We start from the raw sequence: 23,047 nt of genomic DNA, 5'->3' as shown, positions 1-23,047 counted from the left end.
CGAAGATAGTTTGGGACACCAAGCATCTTGACCATGGACCCTCAACTAAACAGTCGATTTGGTGTTATCTGACCTAAGATTTGCTCAAGTAAAACATTTACTTAAATGAATAATCACTTTGATTTTGCCCTTGAAAAGCTCCTAATTCTAGTTTATGCAGAAAGGCTAACTACCCGCCTGGAGCTACAAGATGCAAAGACTGCAGAGCCAATTAGCAAGTTTTACAGAGCTACTTTGCTCGACTTTGTATTTTCAAACAACTCTTTTAATTACAAACGCTTCTGGGCCAGCAGGGTTGAAAATGGTTGGCACTTAGCTGGGTTCGAAGCCTTTGAAGGCCTTTTAGTCGGAGCCCGCGTCACAACGCGAACCTCACCACGCCATTTCTAGGCTTGGGCTACCAAGCACTTCGAAGAGGGAACGCGGAAAGTCCTGCTAGGACCTCCAGCCAATGGCTACGCTTCTACGCTCAGCCTTAGCAACGGCAAGCCAATGGGCGGAAGATTATCTTTTGATCCTCTGTTCTTTTCCAGCCAATCGGAAACGTTTTTAGAATGCCCCTCTCTAAAATGCGCAGGCTTCGGGGAACTTGGCATCACTTCTGGGCGGCTGCCGGGGGCGGCTGCGTGTGTTGCCATAGCGACCATTATACGTTAACGGGTTTATAGCTTTCCTCCAGGTGGCGGGGCGACCGCGGGGGCAACTCTTCCTTTCGCCCATACCCTCTAGGCTCCCTGCGGCGGAAAGACCTTAGCAGGCTCCGGGGGTCTGGCCTAAGGTTCTGCCGCGGTCCGCGGGGGCGGGATGGCTGCGGAAAAAGAGGACGATGTAGAATGGGTCGTGGAGAGCATCGCGGGGTTCTTGCGAGGCCCGGACTGGTCCATCCCCATCTTGGACTTTGTGGAGCAGAAATGTGAAGGTAAAAACCAGAGCCCGAACCGACAATCTCTTCTTGCTTCTCTTACATCAGCAATCGACAGGGAGGTGGTTCCCACAAACCATCTGTATCTCCTGGGTCTCCATCTCTGTCGGGCAGGTTTAGAGCTGGTTTGTAGGAGATATTGCTGTCACTGCGCCTGTTTTTCCTTCATGGAACTGAAAACGGGGATCGAGACTCCCCTACCTCTGGGCCCAAGCACACATCCGAAAAACATTAGACTTTAATCCTGTGTTGGGTCTCACACCCCATCCTGCACATTTCTCCTCTGGACCAGTACAGTTTAGGTGGGCTTCTTCAACAATTTCCCTTGTGACTTAGGAGGAGAGGCGTCAGTTTACCTCTGAGTTCCTTCTGATCCCAAGAGTTGACCAATTTGGTTTCAGACTTAGCTGAAAACAGCCTCTGTTTTGCATGTATGCCTAGTGTTGTATAGAGCAGATGCCAGAGGAAATCGAAGTAGCATCCCAATTACACTGAAATTAACAGTGTTTACATACTTCACTGACTTTGGGTTGTCAGTGTGTTGTCCACTTCAGATAATTTAAAGATGAGTTTTGTATAACTTTGTGATGTCAGCATGTATTTCAACAAACATTTATTGAGTGTCTTTGGGCCAGAAGCTGGGGATAGAAAGATGAATAAAACAAAATCTTTGTGCTTGAGAAGTTTATAGGTTTGTGGGGAAGACAGGCAGGTAAGTGTAATTTAAATGTAAAGTGGCAGGTGTTATAATAAAGGTAGTCACGTGGTGCTGTATTATAAGAGTTCAGAGGAAGGGATCTAACCAGCCTAGGAGTTGGGAGTGGGTAACAGGTCATGAAGAATGTGCCACTTACACTGTCTTGAAGAATAGTTGGAGAAAGGGGGCCAGGTAAAGGCAAAAAGATCTAGGACTGGCCTGAGCAAAGACATGGGGATTTGAAACACCGTATGTGTTATGTTTGGTGGTATTTCAAGTAATTCTGTATTGTTAAGAGTGCGAAGTTTGGGTTTTTGAGTGATGGGATATGAGACTTGGGGTCCAATCTTGGAGGATTTTGTCTGGCCTTCTAAGGATCTTGTACTTATTCTCTAGGCAAAGAGCAGTCATTGAAGAGTTTTAAATCAAAAATTACAGAAGTTAGTTTTGCATTTTTAAAAGATGATCCAAGGGGGATTAAAAAAAGATTATTATTTACAATTCATTAATTTGTCCTGTTTCCCTAATTAGATTGTAGCTTCTTGAGGGAATATGTATCTTTCTAATCCACATTGTTTCACACATATCATTCAGTAAACATTTATTTGGTTTTATTTATTTTAACTTCATTATTGATTTATATGAAACAAAAATGGCCTACTCACTTTTGGTAAAATTTGCGAATCAGCGAAGGTCCAGTACAATAAAATAATCAGGAGCCTGTTGTAAAAGGAATTAATGTTTAAAAACTATTAACAATAATATTCCATTAAAAGTTTATAAAGAAACTGTTGTCTTATATTATTGAATGAAATGTAATGTTTGTCATATATGAAGATCTTAAGTAGGAAAAGTTTACAATTAACACTATATACAGTATGTATGTGTGTGTACACACATAAAAATATTTTGACTCGTAAGTATATATCTAATTATCTATTTGTAAGATATAAGGAGTGGACATTTATATTTGCATTAATGATTTTTTTTACATTATGCAATATATATTTTTTAAATTTAGTTTTTGATGATGAAGAAGAAAGCAAATTGACCTATACAGAGATTCATCAGGAATACAGAAAACTAGTGAGTATATTTTTTCACTAATATTTAAAGTTAATTAGAATAATACTAATTTTAGCTTTTCTAGATTAAAAAAAATGGATTTGTCCATTAAAATTCTGTTAAAAAATTCAGTCTACCGGAATAGTTCAATTTACCAGTTCCATCAGACTCCAAGGGTTCTCATCCTTATGACTTCGTATGTCTTCTACTCTAGAATCTAAGGAATGGATTTAGGACAACCATGTTAAGGGATCTTGCATCTGATCTTTAAATTTTATTCTTTTGCTTGTGCATTCAGGGAAGTGTTAATTATTAACTTAATTATGGTTATCTTGTGATTTAAAAGTGATTCTGGGTAGCAGAAGAGTTGTACCTCATTCAACTTCATATTCCTGACATAATCCTCTAGTAGTTATTTCTAATAGAGGAAATAAAATTGCATTTGACTCTGCAAAAATTTTAACCTTTGTTGTTTTTTTCCATGAAAGACATTGTCACTGCTATATAATATAATTTTATGTGGATTAATAATTGCAAACAAGCATTTCCTTATACTTTTCTAAACTCAATACTTAACATGAAAACTGTCATTTGGAACTTTTCTATATAAATTATTAAGGTTAAACTTTCTCTTTTTAGGTTGAAAAGCTGTTAGAAAGTTACTTCAAAGAAATTGGAATTAATGAAGATCAATTTCAAGAAGCATGCATTTCTCCTCTTGCAAAGACCCATACATCACAGGTTTTTGCTTTTGTGTTGTTCTGCTAACATAGTTTTGACAAAAATGCCCAGTATTTCAGTTAAATTTGCTGTGTTTGATTGTCAGAGTATAATATTGTAGACATTGTAAGAGTGAAAAGCTAATTCATCACATATGGGTTCTTTTTTATAACTACCTTTAGTAATGATAACTGGAGTCGTTAATGAACTGATGCAATTAAAAAGGAACTTTCTGAACTCAGAACTATAATAGATTACTGTTTTACTTACATACATCTCTGATAGTTTTGCAGTTGCCCCTTGTTCAATCTTAGCAGATTCACAGTACGTGGTTCCTGGGGCTTTGTTCTCTTGGAACTCCTTTTATTGTCTTACTGATTCTGCAATGCTGGGCTGAAGTAGGTATCGTGTATTTATAACTTAGATTTACTGAGGGCTTATGCTAGCTGCTGGTTTAGGCACTCGATGTGTATTATCTCATTTAATTTTCTACTGTATTATCTCATTTAATTTTCCTGATACTCCTTAACAAGTTGGTACTATTTTACTTCCATTTAGAAATGAGAAAAGTAAAGCACAAATACATTAAGCAACTAGTGCAAAGTCCACAGCTAAGTAGGTAGGGGAACCGGGTTACCAGCCCAGGCACTCCAACTGAGAGGTCTTCCTCAGAGATTGAGGATAGGGACACTTACCACTACCCAAAGAGCCTTCTCAAAGAGTGGCTTGAACTGTCCAGCTCTACTGCTTTGACTACTGTTTAATCCAGAACTTCCTGCTACATTTCTCTTTTGTACAACTGCTCATTGAATGACCACCTGTAATTCTAAAGATAGAAACTCTTTATTGTAACATGACATTTTAAAAAATATAAAAAGTTATTGGTATGCCCACACTAATGTAAACAAACATGATTTTATTAGTTAACTCTATAAACCAAAAGTTGTTTTACAGTTTATCAATAGCTTTTGTTCTAAATGTACCAAAGGTTTAGTTTAAGGAGTAACGATAGGCATTATTTTATTTTTAGTGGAATTGGAAGAATTTGATTGAAATTTATTAACTAGTATTTAAATTTATTTTAAGACATTGGTATTTATTTTTATTTTCCTCGTTTTTCAGGAATACTTTTTGCTTTGGTTAATATTTGTCAACCTTTTAATTAAGCCATTGTGAATGAGCCTGAATTACTTTGTGACTAAAGATGTTCACGGTTATAGCAGACACATCCATCTTTTGCTTTCATTACCAGAATAACTACATTATTTGTGAGTGAAGCTGTCCAGAATTTTAAAATATTGTTTCCAGATCCGGACTAACACATCTTTCTCTTTTGTTTTATTCTGCAACACCTTTGGTTTATTTGGAGTTTATAGGTACAAGGAGGCAATTCTTTCGACACAGACAGACCTGGATTTGAGTCCTTGATCTGTCATTTACTAGCTGTAAGACTCCCGACAAAAGTTGTTTGTCAGTTGGCCTTTCTTATCCATTCTTATTCTCAGTTTCCACATCCATAGACAGGGATATAGTATCTACTTAGAAAGGTTTTTGTGAGATTTAAGAGATAAGGTTCATAAAGCATTTAGTACAATACCTGACATATATATAAGGTGGTCTATAAATGGAAGCACCTCTTAATTAGCTATTTTGGTGGTTGATTAGCACTGTGCTAATCAGGCCAAGGTCATAGGTTCAATCCCCATGTGGACTAGTTAGATTTATTCTCTTCTGGAGCAAACTCTTAGCACCAGATGCTGAATAGCAACATGATTGAATTAGCCCAAGGCTGTAATTATTACCAGAAAAACAGCTCAAAGCACATTATATATTGCTTTGCAGCAACCACCTTTATACGTAACGATCAGAATGCTAATTTCCATTATGCCAATATGGTGTGCCTAAGAACAAAGTAAAAAAACAACAACAGTTGTTTGCCCTGGGTAAGTTAAGAGGTAGTTTTTATTTTGTTTTCGTTTGCATTGTTTGATTTTGATTTTTAAACCAGCCGCCAGCTCTCATTGACTTCGCATTGCTAAATCCAACTTGAAAAATTATTTACACTTGGTTTGGGCATCATTAGACCTAGACCACTGGTCCTGGATAATCTTTGTGTATTAAAATCAGCTGTAGTAGTAAGAGGTCTCATGACCATAATTAGATGAAGGACACTAGTGTAAAAAAAAAAAAGAAAAAAAAACAGACTTTTTAAGAGCATGTCTTTCTATTAAGTATGTGTGGTTTCTTTAAAAATGCTCATGACTTAGGATATCTTTCTAAACAGTTAAGAAAAATATGACAAATACTGAGATATTTATTATTTTAATTGTCGTCAGATGAATTTTGTAATTCTGTGGTATTTTCCAGTTGAAATCGGCAAAAGTGACTTCCTTCATTGTTTGTGATTTTTCAGTAAGGGGAGAGCTCATCACTGATTTCTATGTATTGCAAAAGCCAGGGACTTCTATTAATATATGGCAAGAGACAATATTTTTCCTTTTGTTTTTTACTTGATTTGCTTTGACTTTTATAAGGTAGACATTAATATTTTCTGAAACATTTATAATAATAGTAATTTGGGAAAATTATGATGCTTTTTTCCCCAATAGTTTGGACCACTGAAAAGATTATATATGTGGTATACTTTCATTTTCTAAAAATACACACAGGATAATTAACAATATTTTGTGTGAGTGCTAGAAAGTCTTAAAAATTAATAGTGTATTTTTTAGAGCAGTTTTAGGTTTACATAAAATTGAGCAGATAGTACAGAGTCTCTTAATACTAACATCTTTCATCAGTGTGATGTGTTTGTTACAGTTAATGAGCCAATATTGACATATTACTATTAAATGAAGTCCATGGTTTACATTAGGGTTCACTCTTTATTTTGTACAGTTCTATGAATTTTGCTAAATACATGTCATATAGCTATCATTACAGTATCATACAAAATAATTTCACTGCCTTAAAAATCCTTTGCTCCACATGTTCATCCTTTCCATTGTTGCCCTAAACTCCTGGCAACTACTGATAATTTTGTTGTCTTTCTAGTGTTGCCTTTTCCAGAATGTCATATTATTGGGATCATATAGTATGTAGCCTTTTCAGACTGGCTTATTTCCCTAAACAATATGAATTTAATATTCCTCCATGTTTATTGTTTATTAGTTCTTTCTATTGCTGAATGATATTCCATTATATGGATGTACCGCAGTTTGTTTTTTCCATTTACCTTTTGAAGTTCATTTTGGTGGCTTTCTAGTCTTTGGCAATTATGAATAAAGCCACTATAAATATTCATGTTCAGGCTTTTGTGTGGACATAAAGTTTTCAACTCATTTGGTAAATACCTAGGAATGAGATTGCTGATCATATGGTAAGATTAAATTTAGCTTTGTATGAAGCTGCCAAACTCTCTTCTAAAGTAGCTGTACTAGCATAGGGAATGTATTGTAATAATTGTGTATGGTGTCATATGGGTATTAGACTTATTGAGGTGATCACTTCATGAGTTATATAAATGTCTAATCACTATGTTACACCTGAGACTAATATAATATTGTATGCCAACTGTAATTGAAAAATAAATTGAAATAATAATAAAGTAGGTGTACCATTATTTTCACCAGCAATGAATGGGAATTCCTGTTGCTCCACATCTTTTCAACACTTGGTATTACCAGTTGTTTGGATTTTAGCCATTCTAAAAGATGTGTAGATCTCATTGTTTTCTTTTGTACATTTTTTAATTGAGTTGTTTGTTTTCTAATTTTTGTAAAAAGGTCTTTGTATATTTTTGATACTAGTCTTCATTATCAGATACATGTTTTGCTAATATTTTACAAAATTTTCTTCTGTGGTTTGTCTTTTCAGTCTCTTAACAAATTTTTTATATTACAGTATCTCAGAAATGAGGATGCATTTTATAATTGATGGCCTATTATAATTTAATTGGCAAGGTTTTTTATTACTGGTACATGAAATAATGGTTTAACTAGTCTATGGAGTCATAGATTCAATGAAATACTTTATTACTGTTATTATTATTATACTAATTTGCAGATGAAGAAACTGAAGCTTAGAGGACTAAATGATATATCCAGAGTCACACAGCTGATTCTTTAAAGCCCGAAGTAGGCTTTTATTTAATTTGATACTTTTATTAAGGGATAATTTTGTGGTTACTGATGTATCATTCAATAGTAAATTTCAAGTGACAATATAAGCCAAATAGATTATAGGCTGAAAAACAAATCCAGGTATTGTTTTTTATGTTTAATAAAACAATGTACATTCTTAATTAAAAATACTTTATTGCTGAAACATGCTAAACATCATCTGAACCTTCATCTTGGTGTTGGTGGAAGGTCTTGTCTCAATGTTGATGAAAATGCAGTATCTGTGAAGCACAATAAAACTGAGGTATGCTTGTAGTTTTAAAACTTAAATCTTCATTTAACTTCCAGACTTCTTTCCACAGGCAATTTTGCAACCTGTGGTAGCTGCAGACGATTTTACTGTCTTTAAAGCAATGATGGTCCAGAAAAACATTGAAATGCAGCTGCAAGCCATTCGAATAATTCAAGAGAGAAATGGTAAAATGTTGAATTTAGAAATCTAAGTGCTAAATACATTTTTCTGCAGTTTTGACTATTCTGATTTTAACATGGTTGTAAATATAGCTGCCTTGTATACATTTATTTCAAGTTTGAAATGGCTGACTTAAGAGATTCAAGAGTGTAAACTTCCTGGTCAGTGTGTGTTTGACATCTCAAAAGCAGACCAGAATTTAATTTAATGATGTTTTCGATTTCAGAGAGCTTGATTTTTCTGCCCAGCCATTGTGTTTATGAAATTCAATATTTTTGAGTGGTCACAGTTATAGTTACTGTTGAGAGAATGTGACGACTCTTTTCCTTCTGGCTTATTGTTAAGACCTTTGTAGGAGACAGTGGTTTTCAAACTTTAGTGAGCTTTGGAAGCTGTTGGAGAGCTTGTTGAAACACATAGGCTGTCTTCCAGTTTCCGATTCAGTAAGTCTGGGGTGGGGCCTTATACTTTGCATTTTTAACAAGGTCCAGGGCCATGCTAAAGCTGTTGGTCCTGGGACCCCACTGAGAAATACAGTTCTAGGACAATGGGTAGATGGGATTGTGCCACCATCAGGGGGAAAAGAAAACAACTCAGAGCCCTAGTAACCTTCTTTGGCTTTATCTTCTCCCTGACTCTGCCTAATTTCAATGTCTCTCATTTCCTACTTTTGTTCCCTTCCTGAGTATTCCTGAGTATTTGACATCTTGACTCAAAACATCTGAGTTTCTAACCATACTTCTTGTTATTGTACTATCGCCTTTTCAACTCAGATTCTTTTCTCCGTTTCAGATTTCTGACTCTCATAACATGACCTAAATAACCTATAAGTTCCTTTGCTCAATAGATTGCCACTGATACTGTTTACCATGCCTACATACTTTTTAATGGTTTGGCAGCAGGACCCTTTCTTTGATTGTTTCTTGAAGATATGAGAATTAGAGTTTAGTTGTACTGTGCTTTTAGGGGTTTGGAACATGCAACAATAAGGCTTCTGTTGTTGCAGGGCAACCATTAGAATGTTTCAGGGCCCTTGTAGATTCTTCTCTCATTTGTCTGATGTGAGTAGAGATGTGTTCCTTAGAGCCAACCACCACCATAACTATCCCCTCAAATCCTAAGATGCTTTTCACAGCAGGTAAGACAGCTGTTGTCTGTGGCTAGGAGACAACAAGGCCCTAACCCTGAATGATGCATGATACTATGCTGTTGCTTTAGTGTAAATAAGTTTGGGAAACAATCTCTTTCTCTTTGTCTTCATACCATAGTTTACTTTATAAAACCATTTTCTCTGAATTTTCCTGAAACTGTGCTTTATTCTGACCTATGGGATAGAGAATTTGGATAATTATTTTATGTTAGTTAAAATTGTTTTGGGGGGTGGGGATCAGGTTTGATAGAAGAAATAGTGAACTTGATATTGGTACACTATAGTTTTCAGTTTGGAATTTAACTGGAAACTCATTTAGATTTTAATAAAAGGGAACAAGTACCCATAGCTTGTATCAGCTGGATGTCTCAGGCTGCCATTAGCAGAAAACCTCAATGACAGTGGCCTCACGGAACAAGAAGTGTAGAGGAAGGGAGGGAAGGAAGACAGGTCCAAGGTTGGTTAATTAGGTGGCTTAGTGATGTTATCAAGGACCCTGACACTTCCCATCTTTATACTCTCTTACCGTGTTTCCCCGAAAATCACACCTAGCTGGACCGTCAACTCTAATGCGTCTTTTGGAGCAAAAATTAATATAAGACCCGGTCTTAATTTACTATAAGACCAGGTATGATATGATATGATATGATATGATATGATGTGATGTGATATGATATGATATGATATGGTATGATATGATATAATAAGACTGGGTCTTATATTAATTTTTGCTCCAAAAGACGCATTAGAGCTGATGGTCCAGCTAGGTCTTATTTTTGGGGAAACGGTATTCTCAGGATCTTCTGTCATGATTGCACTCTAGCTGCATTGAATACAGACTCAACAATATCTCATGAAGAAAAGGGATGTTTCTTCCTATACATTTCTTTTTGTTAGCTAGACAATACTTTCATGGAAGACCCCCAGGAGTTTTCCCCACAGGTCCTTTGATCAGGATTGGGTCACATTCCTTTATTACACCCTCCAGCAGGGGGAATGAGACCATTATGATTGGCTTACACCAATTATGAGTCACTTGTGGAGTGGGGTAGGACAGAGCCCTGCCTCCCAGTATAACTACATAGACCTGGCTTATATTAATTAGCAAGGGCGGGGAATGATGTGGAATCATGCTGCTTCCAACCACAGGGTGGGACAGTTTGCTTGCATTTAAACATAAACTAAAACTTAGTTTCTGCCACAGAATTTTTAATGCATGTATTTAAGAATGTCGCTTTACTGAGATCCAGGGGCAAGGACCTGAGAGTGATGTTGACTGTATTCAAAACTGTAGACTATTTGAAAATTGTCCTCGTGGTGAGACAAATTCAAAAGCCCTATAGATTCTTGGTTGTACCTTATCAAAGAATTTGGGGAAAATGCAAATCAGACCATTATTTTGATGGTTTTGAAGTATTGCATACTGTTACATTATTCTCTCCTTAGTTTTTTTCATTTTATTTACAAAACTTATTAGGAGAATACTAATTGTATATCTTCTGACTGAACAAAAATGCACTTAAGATTGATGGGTTATATAGATATCAGTTTTCTGGTTGTGATACTGTCCTGTAGTTACTATTGGAAGAAACTGGGTAAAGGGTACATATAGCATCGCTCTGTATTATTTCTTGCAACTGCATGTAAAACTGCAATTATCTCAAAATAAAAAGTTTAATTAAAAAATGCATTTAAACATCAAGGGGATTAGAATAATAAAGCTACTTTAATTTAGAGCGGACACAAAATCCCATAATCATATGTGGATAAAGAAATAGAAGGTAAAAATTAAGAGACATGCTGCTAATGTCGTGGGAATATAATAATTATAGATATGAAGAGATGCTTATTACCAGTCTACCTGCTTCTCAGGAAGATTCAGGTAATAAAGTAAATTAAGCCAATACTTAAAATTGCTTAAAATTACTTGCCATGAATTATTATTTGCCTTGGGCTGAAGTTAGTACCACCCTGGTTTATAGTTATTAGCCCAATATCTGCATAAGAGCTTTGAGGGGAGAGATTGTTTCATTTATCTTTATATTTCCCCTACGTGCTTAGCACCAGGCTTTTGCTGCGTGTAGTAAGCAGGACCCTTTTCAGTAGCATTTGTTGTAGTATGAATGAAGAGTATTACTATGCTATTTCAACTAATAAAGTATTTTATGTTTTATTTTGTAAACTCTTTTCCCATTTAAGGGATACTTTTTTGTTTTTAATTTTATTTATTTTAAGTGTGTTTTTCCAGGACTCATCAGCTCCAAGTCAAGTAGTTGTTTCAATCTAGTTGTGGAGGGTGCAGCTCACAGTGGCCCATGCGGGGATCTAACCTGCAACCCTGGTGTTATGAGCATCATGCTCTAACCAACTGAGCTAACCGGCCGCCCCTAAGGGATACTTTTGAAAGCATAGTTGCATTTGTAGTAGCTTATCGATTTCAGTGGTATATCCTCAGATAGTATATGATTGTGGAAGATAATAGCTTATAATATTTAATTTTTATTACCACATATAATTGTCGTTATTTTTTTTTTAATGGTGAATTGTCATTATTTTTAATAGGCAATACAAATAAGAGACATTTCTAGGTAAAATAGTGTTTGGTTTTTTTTTTTTTTTTTTTTTTTTTTTTGTGTGTGTTTGTGTGTGGGACTGACTCCCTAAAACAAGAAAAGGATAAAAAGACCACAGTTAAAAAGATAATATGTTAAGAATTTTTTTTTTAAGGGACAGATCTTAATAAATTAATTTGTACTTTTTGATGAACTAGGATAATGAGAAGTAAATGTTTTCAGATGAGTTGATATTCTTTCATGTGGTCTTTGGTTTTGAACAGGTGTGTTACCTGACTGCCTGACAGATGGCTCTGATGTGGTCAGTGACCTTGAACAGGAAGAGATGAAAATCCTGAGGGAAGTTCTTAGGTATCCTCCTTTATTTATTTTTCGTATGAATCATTAGATTATTATAATATGACCTGTATATATGCTTTTTACTCAAAAAATATTATGAATTGGTAAATGATTTAATTTCTTTACTGAAGACCACAAAAATGATTTATCATTTTATTTGTTTATAACTGTGTATAACATTTCTTAATGGACAGAAAAAATTATTTTCAGATGACTCAGACCAGACCAACCCAATGGGAGGGTCTTTTTCCCCAGCTCCAAAGGGAAGGAAGGATAGAAAGGCTGGTGGATAGGAGAATGGGGCAAGGAGGGAACTGTGGAAGTTGCTTCAGGACTCACTGCTTAATTTCAGGAGATTTGAGTGGTTATGAGGAGGGAGGCAGGTGTGCTGGTGAACGTGGCCTTTTCCTGGCAGATCCTACTTTCCATGGCAGGGCAAATGGGAACCTGAGCCAACACAGTATGCTTTGAGTTTACAGTTTTGAAGAGGTAAGGATGTTTGGTAATTGGTTTAGAAGACTGGTAAAGTTTTGCCTTGTACTGGTTGTTTTTTTGGTTGATTGGTGGTCTGAAAACTGATCAACATTGTACTTTTAGATTTTATTTTCTAAGGGCTTGTGAGGGGTGTGTACTACTGCGTAAGTAGTAGAGCTTAGTTAGGAACATGTATGAGAGTTGTCCTGGCTGTTTTCCAAAATCAGACTGCCTCAGTGAGCAGTTTACTAAAGCCGATAGGGCTTTGGCGTAAAGGCATCAGGAGAGCTTTGAGATAGCCCCGGTGTCACTGGGAAAACTAGAATGCGAGGATAAATGGATCTTATCAGGAGGGGTGTAACTGATCTCTCTAAAAAGAGAGGTCAAATCTATATTAATGGGATTTGCCATTCAAATTTGAGTTTAGCATTTCAAACCTTTTGATTTTTGTTCAGCTATGGGTCATTTACATTTCCAAAAGAAATGGGTAAACCTATAGTTTATGTTACTAACTATATTATGCTCTATATGTCTATCTATGTCTTTCTCAGTTGACTGTAAGCTTCTTTAAGCAAAACCTGATGATTTCCATTTTTGTTTTCAAAATTCCTTGCAAACGTAAGCTTAGGGTAGCACGTTGCTTGTTGAATATTTTTCTTTGATTAAAGAAGAAAATTTACTTTTATACCTTATTTTATATATTTCAGAAAATCCAAAGAGGAATATGATCAGGAGGAAGAAAGGAAGAGAAAAAATCAGGTGCCTACAGAACATATTAATATAACAGACGTATTTCATTTTTGTTATCTCTTAATGTTTATACTTAGTTTTTGCTGTTAAAATTCAAGCTTATGTGGAACTACACAGTTCCTCTGAGTATTCATATTATCTTGGCAATTCTAAGCATTTATATTTAATTTTATAACTTTATTCACGTTATAATTCATCCAGCAGCCTACCTTTAAATTTCCAATAAAGACTGAGATTAACTCCAAAAAATGGTAATACCATTCATATTTGGGAGGATTCCTTTTAAAAATTTCCCTTAATTTTATGAATCAAGAAGATTAAAAAAATATTTTACTTTCCCACTCTCCTTGATTCCTTTACTGTTGAAACAACAACTGCAGTTCCTACTGAGGCTCCCCTGCAGGCTTTAATATTATTAGCTCGAAGCAAAATGATTCAGTATCACATTTGCCGGCATACTGTTCATTAAAAACTATTTCCATAAAGTGCCTGATCTTTCCTGAGGATAAATTAAACATGTATCTGGCTAAGGTGAGGGAAACTAATATTCATTCTTCCCTCTCCCCTCTTCTAGCTTCCTCTTTTTCCGTGTTTTCCCAAATCTTCCTAAAGGGAAAGGAAGCCTAATATAAACTCTCTCAATCACTTGAAAGTCGTTTTCCTTTTTTCCCTTCAGTCACTATAATACGTGCGTGTATCACTCACTGTCTTGGAAAAACCTATTTTACTCCAAGGCACCCAGTGAAGAGAAGAAAGAGAGATGGTTTAGGAGTGAGACATGATTCATGTGTCTTTGAGTAAATCTCCTTTTAGTAAGTGGAGGTGAAATTCATAGATATTAATAAAGATTTAAAAAATGTAATGGTATACAATGGAAACCAGTTCAAAACTCCTATCAGAAAGCATTAGTATTCACTCTTTGATTTATAAGCAAACTATATTAGGTTTCTTGAATAATAATATAGTTTTGGGGGCATGTGGGTTTTTTAAGACTTTTTGTTATGGAAATTTTTAAACACACAAAAGTAGAGCTCATAATAATATTCATATACCCATCACCCAGCATATAGGGCTTTATGATTTTGATACCCATGAATTACCTCATAAACTACACGTGATTGGATTTTCCTCTGTTTTTAAGGAAAAATAAATGATCAATGTACTTAGCTTTTTTCCAAGATTTAAATGACGTTTAGGGTTTAAATGTACTATCTCATTGTAGAAATGGAAGTAAACCAATTTGTGGCTTCTTCAGGCACATCATAGTCATCTATAGCTTATCTGAAGTGGAATAGCCCCTTATAATTCGGTGGTTTTATTTCTCTTAGAGTATTTCTTGGTGTCTTGCTCAAGGTTACATGAGTAGTAAGAATGATGCCTGAGTGTGAACCCACTTCTTGTTAAGTCCAAAATCCTAATCATACTAGTTTGTTATGCTTAGCACTACATGATTTGAAATGAGAATGTTTACCTACCTCAAAAGTGAAAGATATACTGGAAACATCTTAAAAACTTTGGAAAAATAGAATCTCTTGCTCATTATCAATTTAGCAAACAGTAATTTTTTTTTAAACTAATGTCTTTGGATCCCTTAAATAATGAATTAATCGAAATTAATCTAAAATGTCTTTTTAAATTGTATTATGGACTCTTGAAGTTATCAGAGGCTAAAACAGAAGATCCCCCAATGCATGCTAATGAAACTGCAAAAATGAATAATTCCCAAGGGGATGGTGAACGTTTTGCACACCCACCCTCAGGTAAGCCTGAAGTGTTATTAAACTTTCTCTAATAATACGAATACATAAACATGGTAAAGAGTATGTTACTTTCTCAATACGTACTTAACCTTCAAAACCCCTTGGAGAGAGTGTTGTATGGCCATTATATTTAAAGTTCTTTATGAATTTAGCTAAAGACGTTGCAGATAGGAAATACCCAGTTGACGGAGAGAGAGAGTAGTCCCCAAATTTCTAAGTGAAGTCTGGAACCCAGAGCAGTGAACAGAATTCTTTGAGGGAGCCACCATCCTTTGGTGCCACGGCTGCAGCATCCAAGATACGTTCACATAACATTTGATGTTCTCTTCTTTGACCACAATTATATGGTATTTATAAGTTAGAAGCTGAGCTTTGAAAGATAATATTGTTATTTTTCTAATGAATTAAAACACAACTAGAAAATAAGAGGTAGCCAAGTTACCCAATGTTTAGTCAGAAACTATCATTGAAAGCAAAATCAATGAGAATGCTTGTGGGAAATGTTAGTAGATGAACTTATTCAATATGTGGCAAATCCACTTTCAATATACTCTGATTTTCTTGATATAAAAACAAGTAATTTTGAAATAGAAATTGAATGATGATCATGAATTCAGTTCCTTTTATCATGGATTTCTGTGGTTTTTTAAAAAATATATCCCTTTCTAAATTAAAAAAAAACCATAACTGCCTTTTCGCAATGGGTTTTCTGGTAGAACACAGGTATAGTGAAAACTATGGCTAAATCTAACCCAAAATGGGAAGGGAAAAGACACACATCAACATCGTTGTCTCTGGACATGTAGATTCAGGCAAGTCTCTACCACTACTGGTCATCTGATCTACAAATGTGGTGGGATCAACAAAAGACCCGTGGAAAAATTTGAGAAGGGAGGCTGCTGAGATGGGAGAGGGCTCCTTCAAGTCTGCCTGGGTCTTGGATAAACTGAAAGCTGAATGTGGGCATGGGATCACTATTGATGTCTCCCTGTGGAAATTCGAGACCAGCAAATATTATGTGACCATCATTGGTGCCTCAGGACAGAGAGACTCTATCAAAAACCTGATTACAGGCACATCCCAGGCTCACCGTGGTGTCCTGATCGTTGCTGCTGGTGTTGGTGAATTCGAAGCAGGTATCTCCTGGAATGGGCAGACCTGTGAGCGTGCCCGTCTGGCTTACACTCGGTGTGAATTGTGGGTCTTAACAAAATGGATTCCACTAAGCTGCCTTACAGCCAGAAGAGATATGAGGAAATCCTTAAGGAAGTCAGCACCTACATTAAGAAAATTGGCTATAACCCTGACACAGTCGCATTTGTGCCAGTTTCTGGATGGAATGGTGACAACACACGGGAGCCAAGTGCTAACGTGCCTTTGTTCAAGGGATGGAAAGTTACCCATAAAGATGGCAGTGCCAGTGGAACCATGCTGCTTGAAGCTCTGTATTGCATCCTGCCACCAACTCGTCCAAATGACAAGTGCTCTGCCCCTCCAGGATGTCTACACAGTTGGTGGTGTTGGTCCTGTCCCTGCGGGCCGAGTGGAGACTGGTGTTCTCAAACCCGGCATGGTGGTCACCTTTGCTGCAGTCAGTGTTACAATTAAAGTACAGTCTATTGAAATGCACCATGAAGCTTTGAGTGAAGCTCTTCCTGGGGACAGTGTGGCTTCAGGGTCAAGAATGTGTCTGTCAAAGATGTTCGTCATAGCAGTGTGACAGCAAAACTGACCCACCAATGGAGGCAGCTGGCTTCAGAGCTCAGGTGATTATCCTGAACCATCCAGGCCAAATCAATGCTGGATACGCACCTGTGCTTGGTTGTCACACAGCTCACATTGCTTGCGAATTTGCTGAGCTGAAGGAGATTATCATTCTGGGAAAAAGCCGGAAGATGGCCTGAAGTTTTTGAAATCTGGTGATGCTGCCATCGTTGACATGGTTCCTGGCAAGCCCGTGTGTTTTGAGAGCTCTGACTACCCGCCTCTGGGCTGTTTTGCTGTTTGTGACGTGAGACAGACAGTTGCTGTGGGTGTCATCAAAGCAGTGGATAAGAAGGCAGCTGGAGCTGGCAAGGTCACCAAGTCTGCCCAGAAAGCTCAGAAGGCTAAATGAATATTATCCCCATGCCTGCCACCCCAGTCTTAATCAGTGGTGGAAGAACAATCTCATATTTGTCTCAGTTGGCCATTTAAGTTTAATAGTAAAAGACTGGTTAATAATTACAGTGTATCATAAAACCTTCAGAAGGAAAGGAGAATGTTTTGTGGATCCTTTGTTTTTTTTGTATGGCAGTTTTTAAAATCAGTACTTTGTGATAGAAACAAGTTGACCAAAAACCTGTCACAGAATTTTGAGACCATTAAAACAAAGTTTAATGAGAAAACAAAAAACATAACTCTGTGAGGTAGATATGCTCCTTTTTCTTTTTCTTTTTTTTTTTTTTTAACAAGAAATTCAAGGAAATTTAGAGACTTGTCCAAAATCACTAAATTCTTAGATGATGAAACTGTGACTTCCCTTGGTCTTCTTACTCCATAATCCTGTGTACTTCCACACTTTAGCTTAGAAGAACTTTCATAATTAAGATGGGTTCTATATTTATTTGTTGATTTTGAGGAACTGTATTCTTAATTGATCAAAAAGTGTGGCATGTGAACAGGGGCAGATTTATGAAAGTTTCTTGCCTCTTCCTAGCAAATCTAACCATGTTTTTTCATGTTCTGCAGATTCTGAGTAGAAGAACCTTATTTGAACTATATCTGCTTTAAATTTGAGCTCTTTTTTTAATTTGCTGGCCCAAATTTAATTTTGTTTTATACAGACCTATATACATACACTGTTTAAATCTTGTGTCTGACATAATTTGAATAAATTTGCTTTGCCTAGTTAAGTGAAGCTGTAGAAAACTCAATCTCAAACCATATATAACCCAATTATGCACATTAGTGGCACAGAACAAATGGCAGGTAATTGCAAAAGTAATGACTTTAATTTTCAAACATAGTCTCTTTTTTTAAAACAACGAGTATATCTGATAAACCAGGAAATCACTTCATACAGAGTAATGGAAGCCCATTATGAAGACCTAATTTGCGAGGAATCATAAAGGTGTTCGACCTCCTGTTTATCCCTTTGCTCATCTCTCCCGGCTGCCTGCTAGAGATGGATAGCATCTGTTCTCAGATTGACACAAAGAGTTGTGAGAAACGAGATGATCCTTCTTGAAGCTTGCTGGTTTTCTGATTCCCTTTTTCTAGAAACCAGAGAGGCTAAGTATTGTGGCCTCAAATACTTTCCTCTCTAGGTCTGAGTTAGAATATATGAGATGTTCATAACCAACTAACTCAAGGCAGCCGGAGCAAGTACGTGAAGTGAATATAAATGCTTATGTGCCTCGGATCCCCTGCCTCAAAAATGAACTGTCCCTTCCCCAGCTCTGTGGTTCCATATTTGGGGGCTAAGCCTCCCTCTGCTTAAAGTAACTGTCAGTAACAACGCATGTTGAACTCTGTCTGCATATTATGCCCCGCTTGTTGAAGCTCATCTTTATTTTTGTTTAAGGTAGTTCTGTAGCACTCTGTCTATGTAGGTTGGTTGGAGTGTTAACTCCAGCCTCATTTCTTCCATGGAGACTTCCTGTATGGTCCCAGTCTGAAGAGAGCTTTTCTTCCAACCTCCCTGGCACTGCAGTCAGTCCACTCACCCATGGCTAGAGCACTGGTCCTTCAGCAAGTTTCTTCCTCATGCCAAGTTCTTTCTGGTTTTACTATGCTGGCAAGATTTTTAATCATTTGGAAACACGTATGTCATGTTCTCCCAGCATGCTTTTAGTTCTTGGCACTTTTATATGACTCTTTGCTTGTCTCCCTCTGCTGTCTTTCACAGTCCATGTACTTACACTGAAAATGTTTTATCTTTAAAAAAAATCCCCTATCGGGCCGGCCCGGTGGCTCAGGCGGTTAGAGTTCCATGCTCCTAACTCTGAAGGCTGCCGGTTCGATTCCCACATGGGCCAGTGGGCTCTCAATCACAAGGTTGCCAGTTCAATTCCTCAAGTCCTGCAAGGGATGGTGGGCTGCGCCCCCTGCAACTAAGATTTAAACACACCACCTTGAGCTGAGCTGCTACTGAGTTCTCATATGGCTCAGTTGGTTGGAATGCGTCCTCTCAACCACAAGGTTGCCTGTTTGACTCCCACAAGGGATGGTGGGCTGCGCCCCCTGCAACTAGCAATGGCAACTGGACCTGGAGCCGAGCTGCACCCTGCACAACTAAGATTGAAAGGACACCAACTTGACTTGGAAGGAAGTTCTGAAAGTACACACTGTTCCCCACTAAAGTCCTGTTCACCTTCCCCAATTAAAAAACAAAAATCCCCTATCTTAGAATAAAAACCGGCTCAGAAAAGCAATTAGAATGTTAATCCTGCCTTTTGTCATGGTCACCAAATACCTGGAAAGTACCAGGTACTCATGTTAGATCTGCTTCCAAGTTCTACTTTAAAATCTTTACATTTTTCTTAATACATTGGTAGGTTTATGGTTATCTTCACTATATATTACAAACAAAAATTATTGGTGTTACTGGCATTTACTCTTCTACAAAAAATTATAGCTTTACATTAATTGCTCTGAAAATATAGGGTCACTTACAGTTTTTACTTGCAAGCAAAAGTTTAAAAACCAATTACATTATTAGTAAGGGATTTTAGCACTGTTTATTTGGCTTATGTGGCAACCTTGTATCTCATTATAGTGAGTTCTAATCTTTGGATAAGAATTATATCTTTTTATAGTTATAGTATCAAATTGCAGGAGTTCGGTATTTGTTGAAATGTCATTATTCATAAGCAACTGTAGTTCGGCCTCCTTGAGGACAGAGACCATGTTTATTGTTCTCACCCAGTGCAGGCACTGAACCAATGTGTGTTGATTGAATAAATGTGAGAAAAAAAGTATTATTAATATTATCTCATTTTGGTGAACCTAGCCTACTACTTAATATTTATTATAATATTCTAATTGGTTTCTATCTAATTACTGCCAGAAATTAAAGTGAATTTTGCTAATCAGTCAGTACAACCTTTGGCAAGAAATCTGGAAATGTTGCCTGAAACTTCCTCCCTCCCACAAAAAGGCCTGAAGATTCCTGGCTTTGAACATGCAAGCATTGAAGGACCAATAGCAGTAAGTATACAAACAAACAAACGCATTACTTTTTAAGAACTATGAGCAAATGACCAAGTACTAGGAACAAACAGTGAACAGCCATACACTTTGGCTTTTGTTGTGATCTTGAACTCAAACTTCTGATTGAATCAGTCACTAGGTATCTGTGCCACTTATTATGCAGACTTGAATTTAAAATAATTCCTTCTTTTTTTTATTTGATCTAGAATTTATCAACACTTGGAACGGAAGAGCTCCGGCAACGAGAACACTATCTCAGACAGAAGAGAGATAAGTTGATGTCCATGAGAAAGGATATGAGGACTAAGCAGACGCAAAGTTCAGAGCAGAAAGGAAAACCTGCTGGGGAGGTAGAGGTATGGCTAGCCTTAGTATGTCAAAATTAGCAAATCTAGAGGTGGGATTCTGAGAGTCAGAATGTGTGCAAGAAAGCATTGATAATAAACGTTGCTTGTAGAGCCGTTCATAACTAACCACCTTGCTATGGTAGCACCTGCTAAGTCTTTTCTAGGCAGTGAGATGGTTGTGATATGAGGCTTCTGTGAGGGGTAGAAATTATAGCAGTTTCATTATACATTTCTTTTTTTCTTCCTTTACTTTCCCTGCTCTGAATGCTTAAGGGTCAGCCGTCTATTTTATCTGAGCCTTTTGAAATAGATCATCATAGAACAGCATCAGTGCCCCAGCCACCACCTTCAAGATGCTTCCCCAAGAAGAGATTTTTACAAAGGAGAGATTTAGGGAACTCAGTCCATGTGTGGCTTTAATTTTTTTCTTTTATTTACTTAAAGTGCTCTAATCGTTATTCGAGGAAGTATGTTGGGAAGTTTAGACAAATGAACCCATCTTATATTGAAGCCAATTTTTTTTTTTTTTTTTTTTTTAAGGAAATTACAGAGAAACCAGAAATGACAGCAGAGGAGAAGCAAACATTATTAAAGAGGAGATTGCTTGCAGAGAAACTTAAAGAAGAAGTTATTAATAAGTAAATTTAAAACCAATTTAGCAAAACAAATTCAAATTTTCTTAAAAATAAATTATGAATCCTTACACTGAGCCTGTTAGTTTCAAATACTTGTTTGTAAAAGCAAATATAAGCTCATTATTACTGTTTTATTAAAGGTAAAGGGTGGTAGGGAGGGCAGCTACTTATGCTGACCAGTTTAATATAAATTCCTGAATGTGTTGGAAAGAAGGTATAGACAACTAATTGATAGTGCATTCAGTCATTCAATCTTGGTTACCTGTTGTTCTTAAGCATTGTGCTAGGTACTAAGTATACAGTAAGAAGTCAACTAGATCAGCAGGGTCCCTGCCTTCACGGGGTTAGTGAAGAAGGCCCAAAGAGCAAAGTGGTAGAAGAGGAAAGTGCAGTGTTACAAGCAGGGCTGGTCACGCCTTCTTGAGAAAGCTGTCTTTAAGCTGATCGAAGGCTAATTGCAGGGAGAAAGGGGAAACAAAAAACCCACCTGAGGTCCTGCGGGACATAATACAGTACGTATTGAGGAGCGGTGAGTGTGGCTGGAGTACACTGGGAATGCGAGAGGGTTAGCATATGCAGTTGGAGATAGGTGGGTACTGATTTGCAGGGCCTTATAGGGAATGTGAGGATTTTAAATGTCATGGCATTGGTAAGTCACTGAAAGGTTTTAAAGCAGAGTAGTTCCATGATCAAAATGTTCATTTTAAAAAGATACATGGCTGCTGTATGGAGACTATTAGGTGAGTTAGATTAGTTGTGGGTGTACCAGGTATTAGGTAATTCAGTGATAAGAGTAGTTAACTTGTAGTTGTGGGTGTACCAGGTATTAGGTAATTCAATGATAAGAGTAGTTAACTTGGGCAGTGGTAAGATAGATTTTAGCATCTTACATTTAGGGCAGGAGGAAACAGGACTTGGAAAATAGATGAGGGAAAATACTCAATTACTCCGTCTAGAAAAGCTACTACGAATCATGTAACGGGAACAATCAGTTGAACCTATTAAGGGGAATGCTGCCATGTGTAGGCCTTTTATATGTGAAATGATCTTGGATGGTTTTCTGTAGTCTTTTTGCTTAAAGATAACCAGAATACAGATGCTCCTTTACTTATAATGGGGTTATGTCCCAATAAACCCATTGTAAATAGAAAATATGGCTGAGTCGAAATGCATTTAATACACTTAAATCTACTGAATGTCATAGTTTAGCCCCGCCTACCTTATATGTGGCTCAGAACACTTATATTAGCCTGCAGCTTGGCAATTATCTTGAGTTTCATCTCACCAGAAAGACACACATGAGGGGATGCAAATACGTAAAACAATATCCAAAACACAATGGCAACACAGTACTCTTTAGAGTGTTGCTTGTCTACCCTTGTGATCGTGTGGCTGACTGGGGGTGGCGCCTTCCGACCAGCATCAGGACAGAGTATCATATGGCGTTATCACTGGCCCGGAAATGATAGAAAATCTAAAGTAAGGTTTGTACCAAATGCATCTTGTTTTGTACCATTGTACAGTCAAAAAAATCACAAGTTGAACCATCATGTCAGGGACTGTGTAGAAAAGACCTTTTATCAGGAACTTCCTGTGTTGTGTCAACCCCCCAAACACCCCCTACTTTTTTAGTTATGGTCCACTCCTGAGGTTTAACTTATAATTCCATTTCATTTCTTTAAATCTATAGTTGTAAACCTTTAAAAAGGAATTCCAAAATTAGTTTAGCTCCTTCAACCTGCAGAGAAAAACCAGTATTAATTTACATTTGTTACATTTTTATCACTTAGTGGACAAAGAGGAAAAAACTAGTGATTAAAACACAGAAA

At 36.9% G+C, this 23,047-nt stretch overlaps 1 protein-coding gene and 1 pseudogene across 1 annotated transcript; both read left to right on the top strand.

Moving 5' to 3' along the window:
* Positions 1–596: 596 nt before the first annotated feature.
* On the top strand, positions 597–21,292 carry CFAP36 (cilia and flagella associated protein 36). Its single transcript, XM_019719753.3, has 10 exons — positions 597–919; positions 2,641–2,705; positions 3,324–3,425; positions 7,888–8,002; positions 11,984–12,071; positions 13,241–13,292; positions 14,941–15,043; positions 20,094–20,233; positions 20,443–20,592; positions 21,124–21,292. The coding sequence occupies exons 1-10, from the start codon at positions 805–807 to the stop codon at positions 21,223–21,225; spliced, it is 1,032 nt and encodes a 343-aa protein (XP_019575312.1). The 5' UTR covers positions 597–804; the 3' UTR covers positions 21,226–21,292.
* On the top strand, positions 15,796–17,305 carry LOC148758934 (elongation factor 1-alpha 1 pseudogene; annotated as a pseudogene).
* Positions 21,293–23,047: the final 1,755 nt, after the last annotated feature.

The sequence above is a fragment of the Rhinolophus sinicus genome, chromosome 2, assembly GCF_057876585.1.
Source record: "Rhinolophus sinicus isolate RSI-liver-muscle chromosome 2, RSI-T2T, whole genome shotgun sequence".
NCBI lineage: Eukaryota > Metazoa > Chordata > Mammalia > Chiroptera > Rhinolophidae > Rhinolophus > Rhinolophus sinicus.
Note: the sequence above shows the minus strand (reverse complement) of the source record. Positions and strands in the feature narration are given on the sequence as shown.